The 27,206-nt window shown below is 41.4% G+C and overlaps 2 protein-coding genes across 7 annotated transcripts in view; one reads left to right on the top strand and one right to left on the bottom strand.

Moving 5' to 3' along the window:
* lrba (LPS-responsive vesicle trafficking, beach and anchor containing) overlaps positions 1-27,206 on the top strand; it is a 240,332-nt gene that overhangs the window by 127,532 nt on the left and 85,594 nt on the right. For all 6 annotated transcript variants that reach the window (XM_032563843.1, XM_032563844.1, XM_032563842.1 and 3 more), the window contains 3 exons: positions 7,222-7,346; positions 14,454-14,591; positions 16,446-16,582. In XM_032563843.1, coding sequence (XP_032419734.1) covers positions 7,222-7,346; positions 14,454-14,591; positions 16,446-16,582 — 400 coding nt within the window. The remainder of the gene's footprint in view (positions 1-7,221; positions 7,347-14,453; positions 14,592-16,445; positions 16,583-27,206) is intronic.
* On the bottom strand, positions 17,360-19,642 carry mab21l2 (mab-21-like 2). The gene has a single exon (XM_032563849.1). It carries the CDS (start codon positions 18,813-18,815, stop codon positions 17,736-17,738), a length of 1,080 nt encoding a protein of 359 aa, XP_032419740.1. The 5' UTR covers positions 18,816-19,642; the 3' UTR covers positions 17,360-17,735.

Raw genomic sequence — 27,206 nt, 5'->3', positions numbered from 1 at the left:
TGAGCACTGCTTACCTTTCCGGCCGTAGTTTGTGGTAGCGTAGTGTAGCGGTTCTAGATTTGTCACAGGATTCAAGATCAGCACTGAAAGCTAGAGGTCAGAGGAATATTGCAATGGGCCGGTAATGGCAGAATTATGCAACCCCGGTCCGGCGGATGGCCTCATTACCTCGCCGCGCCGGTGATGAATGTCCTCGCACGCTCGTTGTCAAAATCACAGGAAAAATGTGTCTTCATCAAAAATACAAATGGCGTCCGTCGGCCGGCGCGGTGGAAATCTGTCAACGACGCTTCGCTTTCCCCCGGAATGAAAACTGTCCGACGCAACATCTATCCCCTCCCTCTCATATAATCAGATATAATTACTGTTTAATGGTCTGCTTTTGTTGTAAGATCTACACTCGGTATAATCACCGCTAATTGGAAACTTCATGCGAAGGTAATTAGGCCTTTGATGGGCGTTATTTCATTTGGGAGCGCAACTCTGTGGGAGGACCCGGGTCTGTACCAGCTGCTGAGGAGGCAGACGGGCAGTATGAAACTTTCTCTTTTTTAACTTCTATTGTTTTCTGAGAAATGTTAATAAATTTGATTTAATTGGAAACTGTAGGTAGCTGAGTTCCTATTGACCTTATATTGCGCAAATTGAAATGATGAAAATAAATCCGCTTAATGGAAGCAATTTCTGAAAAACGTGCATTATTTGACAAGAAGGTTTTGTGCTAGGATGATGTAAATGTGTATTCCAACGGAAACACTCTTTTCGCGTCACGCAAGTCATGCGATCAACCGGATGTTAAGACAACAGGAAGTGGTAGGAGGATGACGTCGAGGCATGTTTTTTAATAAAATTATTCTTGAGATTTTAACTGCATATTTTAATTTAATATAATCACTGCAACTTCAAGTGAACTTCCGAGTTATTCAAAGTAGAGCAGCTCGTTGCCATTACTCTCCAAGAGTTAGAAAAATACCTGAGATGTCAGGATGACTTTCTGTTGAAGATGGATGAAGCTACTCAACACTCGTTTTTCAGAAATACCGTTTATACTAGAGCACCTGTGATTTTATTTCAAAAATATGTTGTTTTGTCAAAATACACATTTTCTTTTGACTAGGCACGCTTCCAAAGAGAGATGGATTTTACCAAAAGTTAGAACTAAGGTTCAGAAAAGAACTGAGTTGTTCTGTGATGCGCAACTCTGGAAATTAATGCCAACTGTTCTGTTTAATAACATAAAAATACAATATAAAGATGTAATGAAGTGATGTGTGGACATCTGCAAGATTGAGCATCCTAAATAAACAAAACTAAACCGCTGTTGTGAAATTTTTTATTTTTGTCAACTTTAGCGGAATATCAAAGTTTTGCGCACATTTGCCATGGAAACGCAGCGAGTGAACATGTTGCATTTTCAGCTTCAGGCATCCTTGTTTTTAGTTGTACCTTCCATAAAAACAGAGTCCCCGTATCAGTAATTTTCATGCGGTGCTGCTATCATTTTTTATTAAATATTGGATCTACCTTTGCTTTTAGGTCAAAAATGAGAAATGGACTCATTAAATAAGTTGTTCCTCTGATTAACAGAGAGGATGCGGGGGCAAAGATGGAAACACTTCCTCCTCTCTGACCCCGGGATCACCTCGGCTGAATCTTGTAAACAACATTAGCCGAGGTGAATTAACTCATGTAGATGGGCTCCTGCTCACCTCGTTGGAGTAGGAAGGATAGGCATTAGCGCACACGCAGAAAATCACTCCCCCCTCCCCTGCACGACTTAATCACGCCGAAGCATTTCAGCGGGACGGTTGTTTGGTCCCGTTTTCATTTTAATTTGAGCCCAGAGATCAGACTGAAGCCATCACTGCCACGGTTTTGACAAAGAGCCAGCGCTCTGGCTTCCCGGCTCCTCAACATGACAAATCCCCGGTCGGCTACTGCACCCGTTTCTTCTAAACACATGGTTTATGCAAATCAAAGCAAAATTATCTTTGGGGGGTCGGTGGGAGATATAGCGGCAACGTTTGAGCGATTTGAGGGCTGCCAGTAGAAACTGGCATTAATATCAAATAAGCAGGAAGGTAAAATCTCCGGCGCATATGCAGCTCTCAATGACTGTGCCCAAATTAATTTAGCAGAAAGGTTATGAATGGTTGTTTGTGCCAAAGTGCAGCCGCTTGTGGTGATATATGGAAGCCTATCCGCTTTGCATGTCCTGTTCGGCATGATAAAGGTCATGTTATCACGTACGCGCCGGCAATGCTGCCGAAACAGAATCAGCCATAACTTTAAAACCGTACATGCCATTCTGAGGATCCCTCTGTTGCCAAGGCGACCAGTCAAATCGTGTCCCTGAAGCTCCGGTACCGGGATGTCTGCAACAGAACCCTTCAGCTCATTGTTGAATGCAGCTGTAGTTGAATGAACTGTGCTGTTTTTGTACTTCTCACTGGTCATGGATTAAAATCTTTACATACTACTTACAGATACTGGAGTAAAAAACTTTCTAGAATAAGGACAATAAAAGTAAAAAAAAAAAAAGTTACAACTGTGAAAAGATAAGATTCTTATAAATATTTTTTCTTTAACAGCAAACTGGCGTAGTGACCCACCTCACAAGTGATCTAAACATTAGGAAGGCTACTCTGTCTACACTAACTCAGCAGGTCTTGTTTTTTGTTGAAATCTATATTTTTTGTCATCATTCATTCTACTAATTAAATGCGACCTCAATCAGACTTCTTTGTGAACAGTTTACGACCCCAAAGCGAAGAAGAGCGTTGACGTCGAGCCTCTGGAATGTGGCATTGCAAATCAGCAGGCACTGCCCGTTACCTAGCAACCCCAGCGGCGCTCCAACACGATTGCTCAGCTGGATTTGCCACTATACAATGGCTGCTGGAAAAGACAAGTGTTTTGTTGTTGACTTACCATCCAGGAACCACTTGCTGCGTTCCTGTTGGTTGTACAGGAGGCTCCACTTCTGTTTTTCAAAGATGTACCATTTTATGTGCGAGTGTAAACGTTGAGTTGGGAGGGGGGCGTGGCCAGCAGCAACTTTTTTAGATTTAAAGTGACATGATGCCCTAAAATCAGCTCATTCTGAAAGGAGCATAAAATAGACTAAAATCTATTTTATCAAAGAATGAATTTGTGCAAAAAATGTGATGAATATATTTTGTATGGACCTACATTAACCTGTTCAGGGACACATAGTAGGCCACCTTTGAAAGTAACTTCCCCATGATGATTGAATTCATTGAATAAACCTGCTTTCATCAACAGCCCCCCTCACCTCTCCCCTCTTTACCAGACACCATTTATGACCCAACTAATTACTAATTACACAAGTGGCTGGCGTGAGCTGGAACACAACCGCCGGCCCCTTTTGTTATTTTAATAGTTGTTATTTTGAAGAATAGTACGTCTATAAATTGTACTGAGGAATCCCTGGGCTCTGAATAATTTATTATCTTTGTGGAAACACACTGGGTGTGCAGGGCGGGGGGTTGTGGAGCGCTGGCCGTTCTTTTTTTTTTTTTTTTACGGCGGTCTCCTCTCATCGGGGGGTGTGGGTGGGGGGGTTGATGAGCGGATATCTCTTGCTGTCGTCCACCTCTGCTGGCACCTCATCATTAGGACTTCCTCTGTTGCCTGGTCTCAGCCAGCTGGATGAATAAAGCTGGCAGAGGTGATACCCCCCCTTCCAACTCCCATCACCCCCTGCAACTAATTACTCCACCCTGATGGATTATTGTGCATTGTGCGAGTCGGACGTTTCCCCACCTCGTGCGAGGCGATGCGAGCGCCGCCTCAGTGCGGAGCCACTCTGTGCTCGGCCTCGATAATTATTTTCATAGATGAATACCGACGGTGGGCAGGATGATGAATTGGCTGTTTGCGTTCTGAGACTATCGCAGACGAACACGGAGCACAGTCTTTGTCACCGAGCAGAAATCTGGTCCTGCGCACACCTCTGCACTCCCTCCACCTCTGCGCCTCATTCCACTTAACATACCAGCTTTTCTTTTCATTTTGGGTCCTCCGTTTTGTTTAGATTTTGATTCATCAGGCGGACAGGTTTAGAATATTTTCATTTTCTTGCCCAAAGCTGCTCTCGGTTTGATCGTTTTGTAGCTGCGTTTCCATTACAAATGTGCGCACATCTCTTTCTGCTAATGTCGGAAAAACACAATTTCATGTTTCCGTTGAATAAGAAATGGAATTAAAATCATATGTGAATAAGCTTGTTCATGCGATAAGTCGTTAAAACTCATGCCGGCGTCAGATGTGAACAGTTACATGAAACAATTCATCCATGACACTATCGCTCATCATCTGTCAGCCAATCAGAGGAGACGTTGGCGTCTTATCCGGGCGTTTGGCGCGACAAGCCCCGCTGCTTTGGAGCGGCTACGTCTGCGCCGTTTTGGGGAAATTGGTTGGCTATTTTTCAGAAGAGCTATGGATTCAACACGTTGGAATGACGCGCAACGTTTTATGAACTGTGTGATGCTGTGAGCGCTCTGGTGGAACCAGCTGCAGATAGTCTGGAAAAAAACAAAAGAACAAGCCATCATTCTACCACTACTTCATGTTGTCTTCTCCGACGATCCACCATTAGGGACATCCGGTTGTTCCATCATCTGACTCGTGTGATGCGAAAAAAGTGTTCCCGTTGCAGTTTTGCGAAATACTTCTCCTTCAATATGGCTGAAAACCCACCTCATCGTAGCAAAGGGTTTTTCAAAATTGCCATGTTTTTATGAATCTAACTTTTCTTTCGTAATTTCAATTTGCGCAATTGAACTGGGTTCCTTCTGCTGCAGTTTGTCCTTGTATAACATTTTATCAAGTCAGAGGACTCCAAAGCACATTACACTGCATTAACACACTAATGGTGATTAGCTGCTCTAGCTGTGTTGTCATTGACCATATGACCACACAATTCAACATTTTGCAAATAAATTTGCTTAATGGAAACATGACCATTTCGAAAAGAAAAAGTTTTGGCTGAAGTTTTTTTTGGGGGGTGCGGGGGAGGAGGCCGTATCATAATTGGTTTATTTCACAAAATTGTAATGGAAACATGTTTTTTTGCCTCACAAGAGTCACGTGATCAACAGCCAGATGTTACTACCGGCAACATCTGGGACTGTCAGCTCTAACTGCTCATTTTTACTATTTGTTGTGATGCCTAAAACTGCTCACGTCTTCCATCTGTGTCCTACAACATTCAAGAAATTAGTGATACATTTTTTTCTGTGGAAAGGTAGCACAATTAAAAATAAAATAAATGTTAATTATGCTCAAACCTGGCCTCAGACGTCCCTCTTGGCTGTAACACATCATGCTTCTGATAACTAAACGACCAGGTTGAAGCTGTCCTGTTGAGAAAATGAACAGCTCACATCTTCTTGCTTCCCTAAATAAAACTGAAGTTTTACAAATCATCCTCATATTGAAATTATATTCTGAGCCCCGATATTCAGCGCTCAATGTAACATACAGTGAACCTCAGAGCTTTTTATTTTTCTCACTTCACAGATGGTTTTAAATATACGTATACACCCTTCTCATTCTCACTCTTTCCTCTGCTCCTCTTGGGGGTCGCCATGATGAATTATCCTTTCTCCTGCTCATCAGATTCTTTGCATTTTCAAATGTTACACTAAACTCCTCCATAACCTCCTTCACTACAGGAATGTTCTTCTTTCTGCTTGACCTCTCAATTACATAAAAGAATCTCAGCGATAAACAGGCGTTAGCGAAGTCACATAGACCAACGAAAGCCTTGCCTGACTCATAATGAAATTCAATACTTGCGGGAAAATCTATTTTTATTTTTCTTGGAACACAAATATGTATTTTTATTTCTAATGTAGCAAGCATTAAAATGCATCAGTTTGCATGTTTAATTAATATTAAGATGTACTTGCTACAGATATTTGATACTTTAGGACAACTTGGAGTAAGACTTTGAACATAATCATTGTTTAGCAGAGGTCTGGCCTGCTCGGCTCCTTCAGACTAGCCAGCAACAGTTTGCAAACACCTGGTGGAACTGCTGTGCTCATTATAGGAGCTACTTCTCAGTGCGACGCTGGTAAAAATGTTGTTAAAGGGTTAATAGAGGAGCCATGTTGTGATGACTTCCCGAAGGCGGAGTTTCAGAAAGAGCAGGAATTTCTTAGACAGAGGCCCAATTTCAAGCCTTTAAGCTACAAAGTCAAATTTCTTTTAAGTCATATTTGATATATGTAGCATTTTATTAACAACTGAAGGCAACATAGTATCACTTTAAGGCATAATCAAGTAATTATGTGGCTGCAAAACACTTAATACGTCCCCTTTAACAGATACACAGCTAAACAGGCTAGGAGACTTGAATGTTCTTCCTTCCTAACCTTGACTGTCATTTGGTTAAATACATTTAAGAAGATTCTACATCAAAGTTTAATCCTATTTTGTCGGCTGTTGAAAGTATAATGAATATCCTTTTTCACACTCAAAACAAACAAGTGATAAGAATGCTTGCACAATCCCAAACGAGTCAACGCTTTCCCCTAGCTGAGAGCCTTTTCCTTCTGACTAACTCTGGTTAAAAAGGGAGATCTAAGCTGCAAGTAAAAATTGTGGCCACAGACATTGATTAATATTGGTAGTGCAAGCCGGCCTCCCCCCCCCCCCCCCCCCCCCCCCCCCTCACCCACCTCCCTCTCTTCCTCCATGTCAGTAATGGCCTTCTCCTTCTCCTGCCGGCCATGAATCCTGACAAGAGGTGTCCTGCTGGGCCCGAAATGAGCCCAGAATGGAAGCGCGTGCCACAAACTCGTGTGGGAAATGACCACGATGTCGTGTGTTCACTCAACTGTGATGGTGCCCACTCACTCAGTCCGTCTCCTCGGAAACAGCCGGAGGGTGGAAGACGGGGAAGAGGGGGGGGGACACCTTTACCTCAGAGATGGAGATGGAGTCATTGTCAAAAGCCTGCAATGGCTGCAATGGCTCGCCATCCCAGCATGCACAGGGTGAATGTTTTTGAAGACAGGATCCTGAGGGTTGTGAGGAGAAAAAAAAAAACGGGGAAAGAAAAAAAGAAAAGTCCAAACACAATGCAGGCTTTATGCATGCCTGTTCCGACCAAGTGCTAATGCCGGGCCTGCTATACCATGCTGGCTGGTAATTGCTAACACATGTGCAACCTCTGTCTCGCTGCAGCCGGCCGAGGGAGTTCTGGCGCCTGGACTACTGGGAGGACGATTTAAGGAGACGACGGCGCTTCGTCAGGAACCCGTTTGGATCCAGTCACTCGGAAGCGGCGCTCAAAGCGGCCGCCGAACACGGTCAGTCCAGCTCCTCTACGTCTGAATTTACTGTGCGCTCTCCCCCCGCCCCCCTCCACCGCATCGCAACGAGGTACCAGCTAATAAAGATTAGTCCCTCTTGTTGCTATAAAAGATTTATTGTTCCACAACACACAGTAAAACACCCACATTTGAATTTCACATAAATTAAGCCTACTCTCAAGTTCGCCTAATTCACTGGATTATGAATCATCGGGTGTTAGAACGGAAGAAGTTTGTTTACCCGCTTGCTATGGCCGCGTAGCGGCAGCTGATACTGGTGGTTAGTAGAAATCTCTCTCCCTGCTCTGTTTATTTCCCATCTAAATAAAGGTTATATTGGGGGACCCCACACACACACACACACACACCGGCCCGCCCCTTTCCGTCGTCTGATTCGTCACGTTAGCCTGGAGCAAATCTCTTAGCGGCAGCATTTGGAAGAGGTGTGAAAGCTCTTAAAACAATTTGATCTTTTATTTATTTTTTTTCTGTAGCATTAACTCGCACAGAAAAGCTGAGAAAATCACACCTTTGGTTTTGGCTGCATTTATTCAGGTGGAAAAACTCCCACGATCAAGAAGCAATTCCACGATAATGTCGCCCCCAACAACCGAACACAGCGCTTAGCCTTGACTTTGTGTTTCCCTTTTCATTGTGGTTATGATGCAACACGGAGGCTAATTTTTTTTAGCCACTGTTCAAGACGGGAAAAACTAGAGAAGATAAAGTTTAGGTTTTTTGTAGGACCAAAATCTAGTTACCTTAGTTTTGCTGGGGTTAAGATGCACTGCAAAAACATAAAATCTTACCAAGTATTTTTGCTCTAGTTTCTAGTGCAAATAACTCAGGTACTTGTAAGTTACACAAAACTAACTTTTGTCTAACATTTCAGCAAGAGTTAGGAGCTTGTTTTGACTTAATTTTTCCTTATTATTGATTACATTGGTCTAGTTCCATTGGTAGAATATTTAACTTAAACCATGGAAAAATGTTATGATGTGAAACTAGTGTTTTCCATCAATACGAAGTAATTATTGTCAAGCTTTTATTTGTTGCTGAAAAGTAATTTGGAAGTTAGTTCTGTCTTACTTCAAGATATTTGTACTTGAAACTAGACTACCATTGTTTGGTAAGATTTTGTTTTTAGAGCCAATATCATCAGCAAATGGGAAGAGAAGTTTCAGAAACTTTCAGTGTAGCTGGGTCGGTTTGGAAACGTTCCAAACTGAGAACTTCACATGAACGTTGTGGGAACTGATGTGGATTTTCTTGGGAATTATCTAGAAATTGAGGATCTTTAAAAAAAACTAAAAGAAAAAAAAGTGATATCTAAATATAAATAAAACATTCATTTAATCACAAAATGAATGCGACAAAATGAATGTGTGTGATATTTTTAATAATACATTTCATGCATTTACCTAATACTGTCATTAAATCTTACTATACTCTATATATTGGGTGCGTGCATGCGCGGGTGTGTGTGTGTGTGTCTTCATCACTGTTGTGTTCTGGGCTCAGATATGTGGTGTCAATAGTCCATGGCTGTAGAAATCATTTATTTCTGTGATGGAGGAATATCCAGCGCGTGTTGGGGGCGTGGCCTCAGTGCCCCGCAGGAAGCAGTGTGTTATGTTTGTGTGACTGAGGAGTAGCACAGATATACTCAAGTGTACTAACACCAACTAAACACTGGTTGTAGTCAAGAATAAATTCAAATGTTTTTTTTTTTACTTCTCATCTTTATTCAACATTCGTGTCCAACTTTTAAAATTCCCAGAATTTTTTTATTTTGTATTTTTCTTATGAACTTGAAGGACTGGTGGAGTTTTCAAGTCTTGTTTTGCCAAAACGTATGAAGTTACAAACATGCCTCATATACACGAACCTTTGTTTTAATTTTCTCCTCCAAAACAAAGGCTAAATTTAACTTCCTGTTAAATGCACTTTGGCAGAACAGTATTGTAGCGTGTAGCATGATGGAAAGTGGGGAACTTTAGGTGTAGCAGCAGCAAAGTGGCAGGTAAACTAGGCAAATAAACACAAAAGTATTAAAATATAACTAAAATAAAAGAACATACTGACAACATAAAATACTGTTCAGTTATTAGAAATAGCTCATTACGATCCATTATGTACATAATGTGCATCAGAGGTGGGCGAATCGATCCAATATATTTACAATATTGATACCATATTGGTATCAGATCAATATTAGTGTGGTAAGATTGATACTTAAGTTTGAGATTCCTACTTAAAATGTTTTAATTTTTTTTGTATTACAATTTTTTGACTATACCTTGAAATTTTTTTTTAATGCTTGTTTATTTATTTAGGGAAAATGCACACATTTTATTTTTCTGTTATGTTAATGTTGTTGAAGTATTAACCCTATGATTTAACAAAAATAATTCAAAAGACAAACCAATTAAAGGTCGGAAGTTTCATATACTGAACCACAATAAAAAGTATTGGTATCAGCGATCTTAGCCGATACCAAAATATTTACTTATCGGATAGATACCAAAATATGAGGATCGCACACCAATAATGAACATGCGCAGTTGTGCTTTAAAAAATGACCACTTGCAATATTTGAAAATAAAAACTGTGCAAACAGAGATATTCAAATATAACAAAAAATGTATTTTAAATGAGTGAAATTGTTCCAGTGGTGGACAAAGTACTCGAAAGTGTTGACACTATTGTCTAATCTTACTGAACTACAAGTAAAGGTTCCTTGGACAAAAGTTTTCGAAAGTTAAAGTACTGAGGTACTTTTGAAAATACATTAGTATTTAAAAATACAAATGACATTTTCTAAAATCAATACATTCCTGTATTGTTTTCTGAGGACTTTTACAGAGACTTGCTGAACCCACCTGATGTTGTATTGACATGTAGTACCGCTCTGTTACAAAAATTCAACACCACCTGTAAAAACTCTTAACAAGGATGATGTAACTCCAAATCCCAGATGTGATTGGTTCCCCTTCTTGTGAGGAGGTTAGCTTGGGTCCAATCGCATTTCTGTAAAGAGAAACGGCAGCAGCTAGCTGAGCCAAAAAGAATGTGTAACAACAAACTTTCTAGAAAGGTCGTGGTCAAAAGTCATAAATTTTTCCAAAACATAAATACTCAAGTAAATAAAAATACTCAAAATATATACTTAAGTACAGTACTCAAGTAAATGTACTCCATTGCTGTCCGGCACTGGAACACAGCACTAGTAATGGTTCTAGAGTCATTAAATCTCATGGGAGCAACGGGTGTAAACAGTTCACTGAGCTATATTCATAATTCAACCATAACACTAGCGTTCATCATATCAGCCAATCAGAGGAGATGTTGGCATCTTAATCGGGCGCTTGGAGCAACAAGCCTCTATGTATGGGGAAACTGTAGTCGGCCATTTTACAGGAGAGTTCTGGATTCAACACGTTGGAATCAGACAACTTTTTATGAACTGTGTGATGCTGTGAGAGCTCTGGTGGAGCCGGCTGTACATTGTATGAAAAAAAACAATCAGTCATCCTCCTACCACTTCCTATCGTCTTCTTCATCGTTTCTGCCAGTAGTAACATCCGTGATCACGTGACTCGTGCGATGCGAAAGAAAGTATTTCCATTGCAGTTTTGCAAAATATTTCCATATGGTTGAAAAGCCACCTCCTCCTACCATACAAACATATTAAAAATTAGATTTTCTTTATTTTTATTTGAATGTTTCCATTAAGCAAACTTATTTTTGTAGTTTTAGTTTGCTCAATTTTATGGTTAATGGAAACCCCGCTACAGTCAGGGTGGGCCTATCCTACCCTGAATTGTCCTGCACTGAACAGGACTTATTCGTCTCCCCTGTCGTCCTTCCTTACGCGTCGTCTTCTCCAGAGATCAATGGCAGGTGTGACAGCAGCCGGTAAGAAAATGATTTAGAGGCAATAAGTTTTGGGGACCCTCAGGGTCCTGGGAAGCTCCTGGACCTGCAGTAACGGCTCCAGTGCAGCTGCAGGTCGCTCTTCCCCTGCTGCTGAATTCAACTTCCCGTACAGTTTCTTCATGTTTCCCGCCAGTCGACTCGTAACCGAGCTCAGACATCCCACTCATTCTCCCATTAGTGCTTTTTTTTAAAGAGGAAAGTGAGTTGAGGGTCCCCCTGCAGGCTCCCATCCGCGCTGCTGGTTTGATTTCATTCCGAATAACTTAAGCCGATGTCATGAATTCATCTATCGGTGGCACAAGACAAATTAACGCAAGAAAAATCTCCCATCCCTGACTCATATTGTGTAAAAATAGCCAGCAGCCAGTTGCCGAGTGGCCAAACCTTGTAAGGGAATACTGTGTGACTAAACTGTGGGAATATATTATTAGAATAACTCGGTGACACCGAAGTTCTGACGGCATCCATTTTCTGATGTAACCTTTCGTCTTGTTTTTAGCCGACCCGACATTTGTTACGGAAGTTCTGCTCCGGAGGAGAACGCGGGACTGGGTTTTCACACGGAGCACAGAGGTCGTATCTGGCTGTAATTATATTCATCAGCTGCAGAGGGGTGTGTGTGTGTGTGTGTGGGGGAAACGGGCTCACTCTCTGAGAAAATATCCCAGAGATGCTGGAGACCCCCTCGGTCAGCTGGCTACACATCAAATTTTGTGCTAAAATTAGAAGGCTGTTCGCGTTTATATTTTAAACACAATCTGTACTCTGTGTAAAACAAAAAAGAAAAAAGAAAACCAAGACTGCGAACGTTCTGCTGCCTGTGTTAAAGAGGGAAGAAACTGCTGTCATTCATTCTGAGCCAAGTCGACTTCCAGAGGGAAGCGTGTGGCTGCTGGTGGACTAGAGTAGGCTGCTCTGTATTTATGGCTGGAGAGAAGCATTTTTTTTTTTCCGGGGATTGATTCGGTCTGGTATGGGGCCCGTGTAGCAGAGGTGGCAGAGTAAATACCTGAAGACTAATGTCTCTGTTCTGCTAATCAATACTCGCCTCATGACCACACTGCTGGCCGCGCTCCCGTTAAAAACAAATTTGTTAATTCTGACAATTTAATTGCCGCGACCATGCATGCTTGAGTGGACCGAGCAGGTAGTTCTGGGCGGAAAGCTTGGTTCTGCTGAAGTCACTTGATTACATTTGTTTTTGTTTTAAAGTAGAAATATTTGCAATCTGCCAGTCAGGATTTTACTTTTTCATCATTTTTGTGTTTTACTTCCTGAATTTAATACTGTAAGTCAGGCTGCTGAGTGTTTGATAGACGCTCGAAAGATTAAGATACAAAACTATAATATGTGTATAACTACACCTATTTCTCTGTGTGTGTGTGTGTGTATATATATATATAGATATAGATATGTAGATGTATATATATATAGACATATTTGTATATCATACAGATAGAGAAAGAGATCTATTTATAAAGTCTAACCAAATAAATAAAATTAAACAAAACTGTTAACAGAATAGAGAAAATGTTAATTTGAAAATGTATTCAACAAATTCAGGAAATTTTTTAAAATAAATTTAGAGTGAAATAAAAAAAAGATAAAAAATTTCTGTTCTAAAATAATGGGTAAATTAGAAAGATAATTCAGTTCAAAGTAGTGTAAATTAAAAAAAACAACCAAGATTAAAATAGAGTAAATGAGTTTCTAAAAGAGTAAAAAGTTTAAAATAGTAAAAAATATAAAGTGAGAAAGTCAATTAAAATAGGTAAATAAAATGTCAAATGTATAAAATTGAATAAGATTTGAGTAAAGCTTCATTAAACTGTACAAATGAGACAAAACGGAAACAAAATGCTTCATTGTGAGAATCTAGAGGACAGGATGTTATGTTTGTATTTCTTGAACTATGTAGTTAAAAGGAACAACTTATTTCTTCATGGTTTGTGACACGCTGTTTAATATTCCATAAAATTCCCTCCCAACATTTCTATGGAAGGCTATCAGTGTCTGTTTTGAATCCCATCAGAGTTTTATTTTTACGTGACGACTCCCGTTTTAATATTAAAATGCGAGTTAATAAACGGTGCATTAAAGTTCCGTCCCGCTGCCTGTTTTTTGTTTTTCTTTTCTTTTCCAGCTCTTCTAACAACTCTTCTGTCCACTTGGTGTGGCGCAAACACACAAGGCATGTGGTACATATTAGGAGAGCTGGTAGTAATTTCACTGCCGCTAACTAAAGAATCCTCCAGGGAGGCTTAATTACAGGAAGGCCATTCTAAATATCAGTGAGCTGCATATTTTCCATGACAAGGCCCCGCTTCCTGCGGCGGCTCCTCGAGTCTGGCTGCTCCTCTCCGTCTCAGGTGATGACGAGAAATCCCCGGGATTTTCTGACGACTCACTCCGCCGAGGCGCTCCCTCGACCAGAACGCGGGGATTAGCAGCTGCGTTATGGGCTGCGTGTTTACAAACAGTGCAGGCTCTCCAGCCAGTCGCCTCGCGCCGTCCCGTCCGCCATGCCACTCTTTTCCACTGTTTGCAGATTGTTGATCAGCAGCTCAAGTCCTAATCTGTTCATCTTGTTTAAATGGGGATTGGATAAATAACTGGCGTGTGTGTGTGAGTGGGGGCGTGGGCGTGTGTGTTTGGATGTCGCATTTACACGTCAGCTTGACGTTGGTCTGAACCAGCAGCAGGCACCGCTGTCCCCCGTCGTCATGACGATAGGTGTGAAAACTGATCTGCTGATGTAGAAAAACTGTCTGGGTTATAAACTGAAATGAACGCATTTCCCTGCATTTTTTTTTTTTTAGGTCTAAAAAGTTGCAAACACTCGATTAGACGTCCATTTTGTTGATGTGTTTTGCTTCCACTGAGAGGAATGAAGCTTTCCATAAAAAGTTTTAGAAAAAACCCCGCAAAACATTACGCTCAGTTTTACTTTTGCAAGACTCGAGCCTCAGATGAATGTCTGCGTTCCGTCAGGCTGCGTTGTGCAATAGAGCGCAGCGTGTTTGTCCCTCTGATTAATAACAATAAGCTAAAAGCCCTCCATGTGTGACTGTGAGCAACGCGGCCGAGCAGAGCTGCAGCGTTCTCCACCAAAACGCCACAGCATGAGCTGAATAAGAAGAGAAACCCTCTGTCCTCCCCATCCAGCGTCCGAGGACGACATCCTGAAGCAGTCCATCAGGAGCCAGGCTCTGGCCAATCAGAACACGGAGAGCGAGGCGTCCCTGGACGGGGACGACGACACTCTGTCCTCCCTGGAGGACAAAGACCTGGAGAACCAAACAGGTACGGAAGGAGATCATCTTCTTCTCCTGCCTTACAGTCAGTAACATCACACGCACGCACGCACACACACACACACACACACCCACGCACACACACACATACACTGTATTTTGTGTTGCTGTTTTCCTGTTGCTTCATTTGAATACACTGCAAAAACATAAAATCATAAAATCTTACCAAGTATTGTTGGTCTAGTTTCTACTTCAAATATCTTTTAACACTTGAAATGAGACAAAACTAACTTGCAAGTAACTTTTCAGCAAAATATAGCAGCTTGTTTTAAGTCAATAATTTCTTAATAAACATGAAAAAGTGCTAGTTTCACTTTTAACAAGACATTTTTCCCGTGTTATAAGTGAAATAATCTGCCTGTAGAAAAATACTTTGTCATCAATATTAAGGAATTATTTACTGAAAACAAGCTTCTATATCCTGCTGAAAAATTACTTGTAAGTTTTGCATTTTTTCATGAGTACTAAGACATTTGAACCAGAAAATAGACAAAAAAAAAAAACCTGGTGATATTTTGTGTATTGCAGTGCATAGACTTGTTTTATTGTTTATTATAAAAGACATTTTGTCGCCATGCTTTTAATCGCAGCTTAAAGTTTCCATCATGTTGTGACATGAAGGTGCAGTTAATTTCCAGAACAGTACAAGTATTTTTTTATTACTATTGTCCATCCTATTAAACATATTACGCATCCTTTATGATCTCCAGTGAACTTCATCTGTGGAGCATTAAAGACACACACATGCTATTTTTTACCCTCTCAACACCAAAGATTTTATTTTTATCAAATATATTTTAGCAATGTCCTTTTAAACTGGATCAGAATTTTTGTTATTATTATTACTATTATTATACTTTTACAAGAACATGGGATTTTTCTACTTCAAGATTATTAAGCTAATAAACTTTCATACAGTACGTGCAGGATTTTATTCCTTCTCCTTTTGGACTAAATATGCCCCTAACATTTCAATAATCTTGGTTTGATTAAATATTACTCCGCTTCTCTAACCGGATTAGATTTATAATCTGGGGAAGCTGGCAGCAGAATAAACGCAGAGTCGATTGAAATAAAGCAACAACGGGATTAAACGTTGATCCCTGTCTAATGACGTGATCTGCGGCGGGGCGGAAGTGGGGAGCTGCGGCGGCTCATCTCGTCACCTGAAGCAGCAGCAGCAGCTGTCTCTGCCCCAGGTGGAATTGAGTGACTTTTTTTATTTTTTTATTTTTTTGAGTGAACGAGCTAAAAAAAAAAAAAAAAGCAACAACAAAAAGCTGTTATTCCAACCCACGGATAACGTGTCAGCGCTCACCGGGGTTCAGCGGAGGGAGTTGAGCGGTGGGTCCATCTGTGTGTCAGCCCGCCGCCCCGCTGCTCTGCTGGGAAATCAAGCTCCGCGGCTCCGCTGCTCCGCGGCGCACATCTGCAACACAATGCCCGCACATGTGCAGCGCCGGGCCGGGCAAGAAGAGCCTCCGCTCGCTGCTCCCCTGAGCCCGCGGAGCTTTGTGTCGTACTGGCAGAAATGAAGATGGATGAGAGATGAAGCGGCTTCTCCCCAAAGCCCGCAGTCAATGCTTCACTGACGGAGAGTCGATACTGAAAATGTCTTCAGTTTTAACGAAGTTTTTTTTTTTTTTTTTTTTTTTGCTTTGATTTGTGATTTATTTTATTTATTTCATATTTACGTCTCCATTGGTCCTTTAACGGCGTATTGCTGTTTGAAAGAGAGTTCGCAGAAGCACTATTAAGCATGCATTAATTTCAACTTAACGCAGCGGTGTGAGTGGAAGTTCTGAGCGGCGTGTGTGTGTGTGTGTGTGTGTGTCCCCGGCAGGCCCGGTCAACCTGAGCACCAGCGCCCAGCTCGTCGCTCCGGCTGCGGTGGTGAAAGGCACCCTGTCGGTCACCGCCTCCGAGCTCTTCTTCGAGGTGGATGAGGACGATCCGAGCTACAAGGCCGTCGATCCAAAGGTAAGGCGGGCTCTCAGTGTCTGCAGCGACCCGCTGCTGGAGCGGACTGAATGTTCCCACTTCCTGGGAAACGCTTGAGAAGCGAGCGAGTGTTTCTTTTTCTTCCAAATCCGTTTAGAAATTAAAATTTGTTACGCATTTAAAATATGTAAAAACAAAAATAATAATAATAATTTTTTAAAAATCCGAAAGTATGTAGAGGGGCATTTCTGAAAAAATATTTAAAATGCTCTAAAACTCTTAATAATTTTGTCATATTTTTTCTCCCGCAATACCGAAAAACAGTGACAAATTCAGAGAGTTCCTAGACAAGTAGAAAATCTGTTTTTTTTTCATCTATATGTATATTAAAAAAATGTTCTACGAGGAGAGAAATAAACTCGCTGGGACCTACAGGTGGTTTTGAAACCGCAGAACTGCGTGAAATCGTTTCAATTGAACGGCGTGTGCTTATTGGACAGGAACCAGCTCGCGGTTAAATCTCCCGAACAGCACAGAAATAAATATGGCGACGGCAGTGATCAAAACTGCATAATTAATAATTCACTCATTCATCAGATGTAAATATTTGTTCGTGTTTTTGTCTGCTTTAAGCTGAAAGCGGAGATGCCAACAGGGCAATAAAAACGGAGATAAATCCCATAAATAACGCTGTTGCCTCATTTACATACTTTTTTCCATTTTTCTCTTGTTTTCCTATTTTGTTTTTATTTTTTATTTTGAAAGATATCATGGAAGTCAAGCTAGATTTACTCGTCAAAGCATGAGGCCAAGTTGTAATTTAATTTGCAACATTTTATTAACATTTCTTCTGAAGTCACATAATGGAAAAAAAAAATGTAACTTGGCACACTACAATCTTTCACTTAGCGATTTTGTGCATATATTTAAATAAAAGGTTCTTCACTTTGTGAAAACATTTCAAGAAGACAGAAGGAAATGTAGAAACATTTATCAGAAATTTGTACCTTCACTTGTTTCTGCGGCAGCGGCCCAATTTGCTCCGATTTATTCAAAGGGTTTTGCTTTGCTACGGCTTTTTTTTTTTGTTTCTCTTCACATTTCTTGGAGACTCGGTTGCAGAAGTCTTATAGATTTGATCCCACAAATTAAAACAAACAAACAAACAAAAAAAAGTCTCTCGGCGCCTGTTCTATAATTTGTCCAAACTTTTGGCGTTGGTGAGGATTTCCCTCGCTAGTCTCCACGTCTGCTTCGCCGCAGCCTCCAGGGCCGAGTGAGGCTTTCCCTGAAACAAGTCCAAGTTTGGCAAGAAGTAGTGGGGGCATCTGCGGCACTGCAGGCAGGAGATGAGCTGCAGCAGGATGCCGTTCAGCCGGTCTCCCAGGCACGACTCGTCCCAGTCCGTCTCCCGCGGGTGTTTCTCGCACTCGTACAGCAGCAGGGTCTTCATGTGGTAGTTGTTGAGCGGCTGGCCCGGCAGCTCCAGGTGCCGGTCCCTCAGAGTCTTCAGGACCGACAGACACTTCTTCCTGCAGCCGCCCATGAGCAGCCTGTTCTCGGCCTCGCTGAACTGCAGCACCCAGGCGTCGCTCTCCGCCGAGCTCTGCTTCCCCGTCAGCGAGTAGCACTCTTTGGACAGGAGGTTGAAGCCCTCCGCCTTGACCTCGGCCACCCGGTTCGGTCCGGGCCAGGGGATGTGCGGCATGGGCCACTGCGCCGCGCTTCTGGGCCAGATGCCCGTGCACTTGAAGGCGGGGGTGATCTGCACCACGTACCGCTCCCTGATCCTCAGCTTGACCTCGCTGGTGTCGGCCACCATCTTCACCACGTCGCGGTAGCTGCACTTGTCCACGGCCTGCGCCACCAGAGTCTGGAACCGGGAGCGGATCTTTCGGGCCGAGAGGTAGCCCGAGGCGGTGATGAACTCGACCCACAGCGACATGCTCCTCTTGCGGCCGTCGCTCAGCTTCAGCACCGCGCAGCCGGGCAGCGAGCCGTCGTCCACGAAGTTGAAGACCCCCATCTGGTTGAGGTAGAGCACCACCTCGAACTCGTTCGGGGAGATGACCTCCATCCCCTCGTAGCGCGCGTCGATCTCGCTGAGGGAGCTGATGAAGCGGGGCTCCTGCACCTCCACCTCCTTCAGGACATCCGACACCACTTTGCAAACCTCCCTTATGGTCTTCGCAATGGCCGCCTTGCGCGCTTGGCATCTCTCGTTGTAGTATTTGTTGAGCTGGTACACCAGCTTCGCCTGCGTCGCGATCATGTTGGGGCAGAGGTCCGGGCTGTACACCGGAGAGTCGCAGTAAGTTGACGGATCCAACGCTTACCGGTAAAGCCAGAGGCAAAAGCTTCCAGAGCAGCGAAAAAAAAAAAAAAGAAGAAGAAGAAAAAAATGTTGGATCAAAGTTTTTTTTTTCTTTCTTTTTTTTTTCTTCTTCTTGCTTTTAGCAGCGGATGGACGTCAGTGTGAGAAGGAGGAAGCGGATAGAAATGAATCTGAGCAGCCTGATAGATTATCAGTCCCGGTCATGAGCACTTCCAGGGAGTCATATTCAGGTTCTGGGTCAGAACCAGGTGGCTGGACGGGCTTAAAGACGCCGAGCTGCTGGAGCTTTCATCTCTTCTTCGTGCCTTTCTCTGCCCTCGCTCACTTTTCGTCCAGTCTCAGCTCGGCGCTGGGTTTGAGTAGTTTATGAATGGCTCCTTAAGAAGAGTGAAAGGGGGTGGGGCTTCTCCTCCCGCAATCATGTGCGGAGCTGTCATTGGAAGCAGCCAATCAGCGCCAGCCGAGAGGATGACGGTCCTGCCGGAGCTGCGGCAGCAGCAGCGGCGGCGGCGAGGCTCACCGGGCTGCCCGCTGCTCGCAGCTCCACGCCGGGATGCAGAGCCGTCCGACTTTCAGCCCAGCTCTCTTCTTCCTTCAAGTTGATCTTTGTCTGATGCGGACGATTCGGGCCGGTCCGTTTAAACAGCAGACATTTTAGAACCTCCTCTGCGCCTCTTCCTCTCTTCTTTTTTCTGTTTTTTTTTTAAATAGACATTTTTATTTTATTCATTTTTGCTTTCTTTCTTTCTTTCCTTTCATCACCGTCATCATTAATTTCTGTCCACAGCCTTCGTGCCGCAAGTTTAGCTTAAAACCTCAGATAACCGCGTTACTTAAAAAAAAAAGAAAAATCGTTTTTAAATTGTTTCCTAAATGAATGTAAATTAAATTGCCTAAGGCCTACATATTTTTCCACATTTGGGTATTTTTTTTCACGTTCGTGTGAATTAAAATCGTATTTAGTATGAATTGCAAATATTGAGTAGCTCAGAGTTTTTGTTTTATTGAACGCGTCTCTGTCGCGGCTCTGAACCACCTGCAGCTCGGCCTCCGAACCCCAGCAGCTCGGTTCGCTCTCACTTTTATCCCGAACCGAAAGCGCAGATTGGTGTGTTAAACCCTATTTAACTAAACGGACTCGTTTCAAGTATTTTACTTAACATTAAGTCAGAAACCTGATGCATATTTGGACCGCAGATCCTCCCCAAACCTTCCTCTTCCTCTTCCTCTCACACACACACGGTTAATTTGCCCGTGGGTTTATCTCCATTAACCTTGTCCATGCTGAATAATTTAAGCAGGGGTTTTCTCGAGGTTCTAATTGAAGTCCCTCATGACAGTTTTTATACTTGTTGTTGCTGAAGGAGGAAAAAAAACAACAACCCTCCAGTCAGTCAGCCACACACAGCGGTGGTGTGAGCCATATTTACACATGTCTGAATGGAGATAAATACTCTCCTGTAGGGACAGAAACTTTTAGTGTTGTTGTTTTTTTGCCTTTTTGAGCTTTTTTTTGTTTTTTTCTTTGACGCTCAATCCAGAAATTTTGAAAAAAATGTTTTGATTAAAAGTTATTTTGTATTCAAGTTGAATTTATGCGTACCTTTGCAATCAAAATGTAAATGACTTTTCAAATGTGTGGAAAGATTGTTGTGTTCCGCAAGGATTGGGAACGGCACTGCAAAAACACGACCTTAACAAAGGACTTTTGGTCTTGCTTTCTAGCGCGAATGTATTAGTGCACTTGAAATAAGACAAAACTAACTTGCAAGTAAGTTTTCAGCAAGAAATATCGGAGCTTGTTTTAAGTCAATGCTTTCTTAATATTGATGGGAAAATGTCACTTCCACTGGGAGTTTATTTAACTTATAACAAGACTTTCCCCCCACATTATAGGTGAAATAATCTGCCAGTGGATCAAATGCTTTTTCATTAATATTAATGAATTATTGAGTTAAAACAAGCTCCTATTTCTTGCTGAAAAGTTACTTATGAGTTAATTTTGCCTCATTTCAAGTATACTAAGATATTTGCTCTATAGAAATTAAAGTCCTCTGTAAGACTGAATGTTTTTGCAGTGTGAAGTTCTGTTTTCTGTTTCTCTGCCTCGCGGCGATCAGACCTGCTGCTGGACTTTTCTGCTGCTCTTGCTGGACAGCAGGAAATGTCCTGCGTGCTAACGTCAAACTTCTCCTTCAGACTTTTCTGAATTCTTTAGAATTAATGGGAATTCATAACCTTTATTTTACTGCTGAATGGCTTCAGATGAGGCCAAAAATGTATTTACAAATTACTCTAAAAACTCGCATTTTTGAATACATATTTTTAGATCCGGTCATCAAACCAATCCAAACTGAGCAACATATTTAATAAATAATAGAGATGAATGATCTTTGCCTTCATGGCTACCGCAAAGTTAAGACTTTCTTCGGTTCAAAGACTGGTAAATAAGTTGGCGATGTGCAGTTATCCAAGTTAGATTTTTGATGCCCAGATGAGTGAAACAGTCTGGTGTTTTTCCTCCAGTGATGACATCAGGTTTCATTTATGAGCTCATTATTCTTTAATGTAAATAAGGCCAGTAAAACCTTTTGAAATTGTTCTTCTCCTCTGGTTTTTGCTTGAGATGACAGACTGTGTTTCATAAAGGAGTAAATCAGACAACGATGAAGCAAACTGCTTGCATATTTCTGAGCTTTTTGTTAACGTAGTATACAAGAAGTTAAATGACATTTTAGCTTCATTAAACCGGTTTAGTGTATTAATAATCGATCCCTGGCATGAAAATGAGAGTTATTAATGTGTGAGCTGGACATTTGGTTTTTCTATGTTGCCCAGCTACAGTTGAAAGACTACCAACTTAACCAGAGTTATTTAGAAAAAAAACGTTTGACTCTTCTGCTCTGTACTTACGAGGGCAGACAGTTGTTATCCCAGCGCGGTTACAGAAGATGAAATAAGTCAGAAAAAATGCTGGGCTGTTGGATTTCAGGGTGAATGTTTCTTTCCTGGCCTGCTGCTCCTCAGAGGTTAATCGGCACCACTTGGATCCAAATGTTTGGAAGGATATATTCACTGTAGCTTGGTGAAATGTTTGACTTTTAGGAGATAAGTACATTCTGAACAGCATCCTAAGGGTCTGCTTTGCTTTTAATTACAGTGCTAAATGCTGCATATGTTGGATATGTTGGAATAAAACTTGAGGCAAAAAGATCGAGAACTTTTATTAAATTCACCTTGTAAAGTAAATAGTTAGCAACAATTTAAAATATTGTTCATTTAGCAGATTAGCGTCAAAATGCAGTGATTACAAGGACAAAAATACAAATCTATAACATTGCCATCAGTTTCTACGTTCATTTTCTATCATTTTTTGTGGAGCTTCCCTTAGATGAGAAAGTAACACAGAAATGATTGGATAAACATAAAGAGTGACCCTTTAATCCAAACTATAAGTGTTTTCTGTAGCTTGGTGCAGGTGTCATCATGTTTTTGTGGCTGATGAGCTGGCCCTCACCAGCCACCGTCTCAGCTCCCCTTACCGTCCTCTGCAGGGCCCTGTGTAAGAATTTATGAAGTCAAAGCAGGTTTGTCTCACGGTGAAAGTTTTAGCTATTTCCCTCTCCCTTCCTTTCACTTATTATCTGCTACCTGTGTGTTTCTTGCACGGCTAACCTGACTGGCCTTCACGCACTCATATCTCTTGAAAACATTAGGACTTATCTGCGCTCGCGGAAAAGTCTCTCCTTGATTTATAAGGACTGGATAAAAGATCAAGAGGCCCTTTGATCTCAGCCTGTGTGACTCCGCTAAGAAGAGCACAAAAGTGTCCATGGCTCTGCAAATCTGTGCCAGCTCATGAGCAACCCCACCGCTTCACTTTTTCCTCCCCTTTCCTTTTAGTCCTTTCTCTATTCTTCTTTTCAGTTGTTGTTTTTTTTTTTTTTATGGCCTTAGCCGTTTTTATACACGGTGCCAAATAAAGTTGGGCTGAAATGAAAGAGAAAAGATGATCTTGTCCTCCTAGACCAGGAGCATGCTGCCTTTAACGTTTGAAGAGACGTTTTAGTTCTAATTCTTGCTGAGTACATTTTGTCCAAGTTCACTTATTTGGTTTTGAAGATATTTGGAAGTTGCTTATTTTTTTGGCAAATTAACTTCCATGAGTGGAACAAAGCTAACAGAGGGCAAGTAAGAAGAAATAAAGTTCTTGCTAAATATTCTGTTTTTTTTTGTTAGTTTAGATATAGCTTCAAAACATGGAGGAACATCTAAACTATCCATTTTCTATCTCTGTTTACATTATTTATTTCTATGTCATATTCACCATAGTGGTGTTGTTAAAGCTGTAGTATATAACTTTTATAAACAAAATGTTTTTGTTTTTTACATATTTGTTGAAACTGTCTCCATGTCATGACATTATGATATGTGACAATGTGTGGAAAAGCAAAAAAAAAAACCTAGCTCCTCTGCTTTTTCTCAGTCCTAACTAGAAACAACCAATCAGAGCCAGGAGGCGGGTCTTAGTGCTGTGAATCACCCCCCTCCTTCTCTCTGCTTCTTCCTTGTAGCACAGCCTGTCCTGAATGCTAAAGCTAGTTAGCATGGCCGACAATGATGGCGAATGAACTTTTTTTTTTTTTTTCTGTAACAATGAGTCGTTTCTCTGAATAGGACATTTGGCAGTGAGTACACAAAGTTGATTGACAGCACTAAGACCCTCCTCCTGGCTCTGATTGGCTGCTTTTGGTCACTAGTGGTGCATTTCTTCAAATGGAGACAGTAGCACAGACAGATTGATCTTTTCTCAGATTATCCTTCTCACATTGTCGCAACATGGTAACAGTTTTAACAAATATGTTAAAAAAAACAACAACATACTTTTTATAAAATGTACATACTGCAGCTTTAAAAGACGACACGTTTCTCTGGAGCCACAGGTTGCAGAACGCTGTTTTGTCGACAACGTTCGAAGATTCCCGTCTTTCATTCTGCTGCCAGTTCTGTGGGTGTAAACACAGGGCGCAGGCGTGCGCACGCCAACATCCCACAGGCATGGGAACCACCAGAGTGCATTTCTGATGTCCTTGTTCACACGTTTTGTTGATGTGCCCCGAACCCAGAGAGAGCCAGCTGCCGGCTCCACGTCGGGCCTCAAAGAAAATCAGCGCAGGCTGCTAATTGCCAGGCAGGCCGTTGCATCTGCTCTGCAGATAGCAGAACGGATGAAGTCACAGAGCAGATGTGCTCCTGATTTTGTGTGCGTGTGTAAAAGTCTGCGTTAAGCAGCACACACTCCATGTTAGACAGCAGCCATTAATATTGGATGCGGGGTTACTGTAGCTAAGGCGCTCCTGGTGCCTGGCCAGACTTGTTGGACCAAAGAAATACATGCAGGGTATTTAAAACGCTCCCTTTGCTTTAGTCAGTTTTAACCGTATTACACAATCTCATCAAAGTTAAGAATTAATTCTTTGAAAGTGCTTGCGTTTGAGTTTAACTATCTGATCAGCAGAAATCTAAATTCTGACTGCAACTGGGGAAATATAAGAAAGCACAAAAGTTATTGAACAGTTTTTCTGAAGGCTGCAGCTCCAAAGAAAAGCTATGAATTATGCATTTAATACGTAATTTATCGAATTCTTTCATTATAGTTCTGTATTTATAAAACCTTTACTTTTTAGAAACTTTTATTTACTTTTTAAATAATGAAATCTGTTGATATTTCAAATGTCTTCAGTTCACAGAGCGGCAACAAAATGTCTTGTTTGCATTGACAATCTTTCCCTGAACAATAAGAGGATGAACGTCTTTCTATAAGCAAAGATGATGCATTCAAATATTCAAATAGTTTTATTTAGCATCTTGAGAGAAGTCATATATATATATATATATATATATACACACACTTATTTCACTTATTTACACTTCAAAATGAATGTGTCATATTTTGAAAAGCAAAAGTTTTGATTGAAAATGACTATTTGGAAGAAAAAATCCTTTAGTGTGCCCTCTATGTATGTGTTTAAAAACTTGTGCTAAAGAACAAGATGGAATAACTTGAACGACTTGCAGCCACTAAGGTGGTGAAACGTACAGAATTTTGTACAAACAGAAATGGACGAGAAAATACTTGAGCACCTTAAGAGAAGGAGTGGACCGTTTTTATCCTCTTCCATTATAGAGAATAATGGAAGAGAGTAGATGAATTCTTATTAAATATGAATCCTGCATGCATCATGTGGGCCCGAAACAAGAACCATTGAGTAAGCTCAAGAACATGAAAGATATGACATCGGAAGACCACCTCTTCTTATTCATGTACTTGGGTTCGTTGCATATTTAACTCATACTTTTAAAAGACATATTCATGTTTTTAAATTAGATTTGCTTCATATCTGGTCAGGTTCTTCTTCTGGTAAAAAGTTTAGTAAAAAAAAAAAAATTTCAATCTACAAATTTGGCATAAGAAGTCTCCATATCAGACTTGTTTTCTAGTTAATTTAAATACAAATAACTATAAAGATGCATATTAAACTTGGCCACCATTGCTTGGATCCATGAGAGAAGAGTAATCATTTGAATTCATTTCATTTGAAACGTCGGTATTCAGACTGGACCGTTTACGACTTCCTCAGGTTCCAGGGATTTTCTGAATGAATTTGATCTCCGTTCCTCAAAGTTTTCCAGCCGCTACGCCCATGTGGTTCAGTTTGGGACACAAGTGTCAGTCTGCTGGGGGGCTCCCTTCCCCAACCCCTCCGCTGGCTTCACCAAGCCGTCCTGGTCACCGGGGCGACCTTCGGCTGGACCTGCCAATCACAAAGAGCCATGGCAGCCAGAGGTCTCAGAGAAGAAGGAGCCTATTGATTTTCCAGTTAGAGCATAAGTAGTGTGTGCTGTAGGACTAACGGACGGCCTGAGCAGGTATGTCATTATCAATGAGCCCAGGGAAACGGATTCCCTGACTCTCACTCATCCATATCGGTCTCTTTACGTTCCCCGCCAACCCCCGTTCGACTCTCCTCCATCCCATTCTTAGACTATTGGTCAACGCTGATGGAGCTCTTCCCAAGATGGTCAATAAATCGCTCAGCCAGAGTACAGCTCCAACTAGTTGAGTGATGGTTTGGGATGACCTTCCTTTCTGTTTCCGCTGCCCTCGTTTTCCTCCCTCTGATATCCAGTTGCAGTAATTACAGCACCTGGTAGACATGAAATGTTTCCTTAGATGGCGAGTGTCTTTTATTTTCTTCTTCTCTTGTTATGTTGCAAGATGAGAACATATTCAGCTTTGAAGATTCTCAAAGTAGTTTTTTTTCTCCCGAAGTAGAGCATTTCTGCTTTATGCACAGTTTTTAAAGTCCCTCATTGTCTGATTTGTCACTTGTTTAAAATGGAGGCACTTCACTTTCACTGACGATTAAAGTTAGCTAATGTTACATCAATCAATCAAGTTTATTTGATTGATTTCAGCAACATGGCAAAGTTCTTTACATCGGGAAAGCACAAACATCAACACATCATACAGTCAACAGTTGCGAAAACCAATAATAGACGTTACATTTTGTTAAGAGCCATTATTAGAATCATCAATACACATCAAATATGGTTGGTCAGAGTTCCATTTATTAGGGTTCTAAAGCCATAACTCTTACCATGTGTGTTCTTAAGTCTTGATTTAAAGGAAGTCGGTGTTTTGGATGTTTCACTTCAGTGAAGTTGGACGATGAGTCTCAGAAAACGGTTTCCTCCTTTGGTTCGACGTAGAGATCCAACAGTTCCAGATTTATGTCCAGAGCAAAGGAAAGGAAAAGTTGGACTACACACTTACTAAAACAGTCATCTGTGTGTGTGTGTGTGTGTGTGTGTGTGTATACCCTCGAGCATGTAGACTCATCTTACATCTGAGATTTCCAAAAGACCATCACCATTTCCAAGTCCAGATTGTTCCATTACAGACAAAGAATGGAGAGGATAGAAGTGTGTGACTTTACAGCATCACATCAATCCTTCCTGTTCTCTACTGAAGAACATTCTGTGTTGAAGTAGCAGTCTTAGGCCTGGTCCACACGTAGCCGGATATCTGGGAAACCAAATGGATAATGTGATTTGGCATTTCGTCCACATGTAAACTCTGTTTAATATCAACTAATAATGATTGATTAAAACCTCCAGCCAAAATGAATATTTGCACATTCTCCTTTTTTGCGTTTGCCATGAGGAGTATGGAGTGACGTAATTTGCCGACAGCTGACATAATCTGCTTGTGCGTGGGGGAAAATATAAATTTCACATCAGTTTGAAGCACTAGTAAATAGATGT

The sequence above is a fragment of the Xiphophorus hellerii genome, chromosome 5, assembly GCF_003331165.1.
Source record: "Xiphophorus hellerii strain 12219 chromosome 5, Xiphophorus_hellerii-4.1, whole genome shotgun sequence".
Taxonomy (NCBI): Eukaryota; Metazoa; Chordata; class Actinopteri; order Cyprinodontiformes; family Poeciliidae; genus Xiphophorus; species Xiphophorus hellerii.
Note: the sequence above shows the minus strand (reverse complement) of the source record. Positions and strands in the feature narration are given on the sequence as shown.

Excerpts from the sequence above, each read along its gene's own strand:
- mab21l2 (XM_032563849.1), bottom strand. The coding sequence starts at position 18,815 with ATGATCGCGACGCAGGCGAAGCTGGTGTACCAGCTCAACAAATACTAC.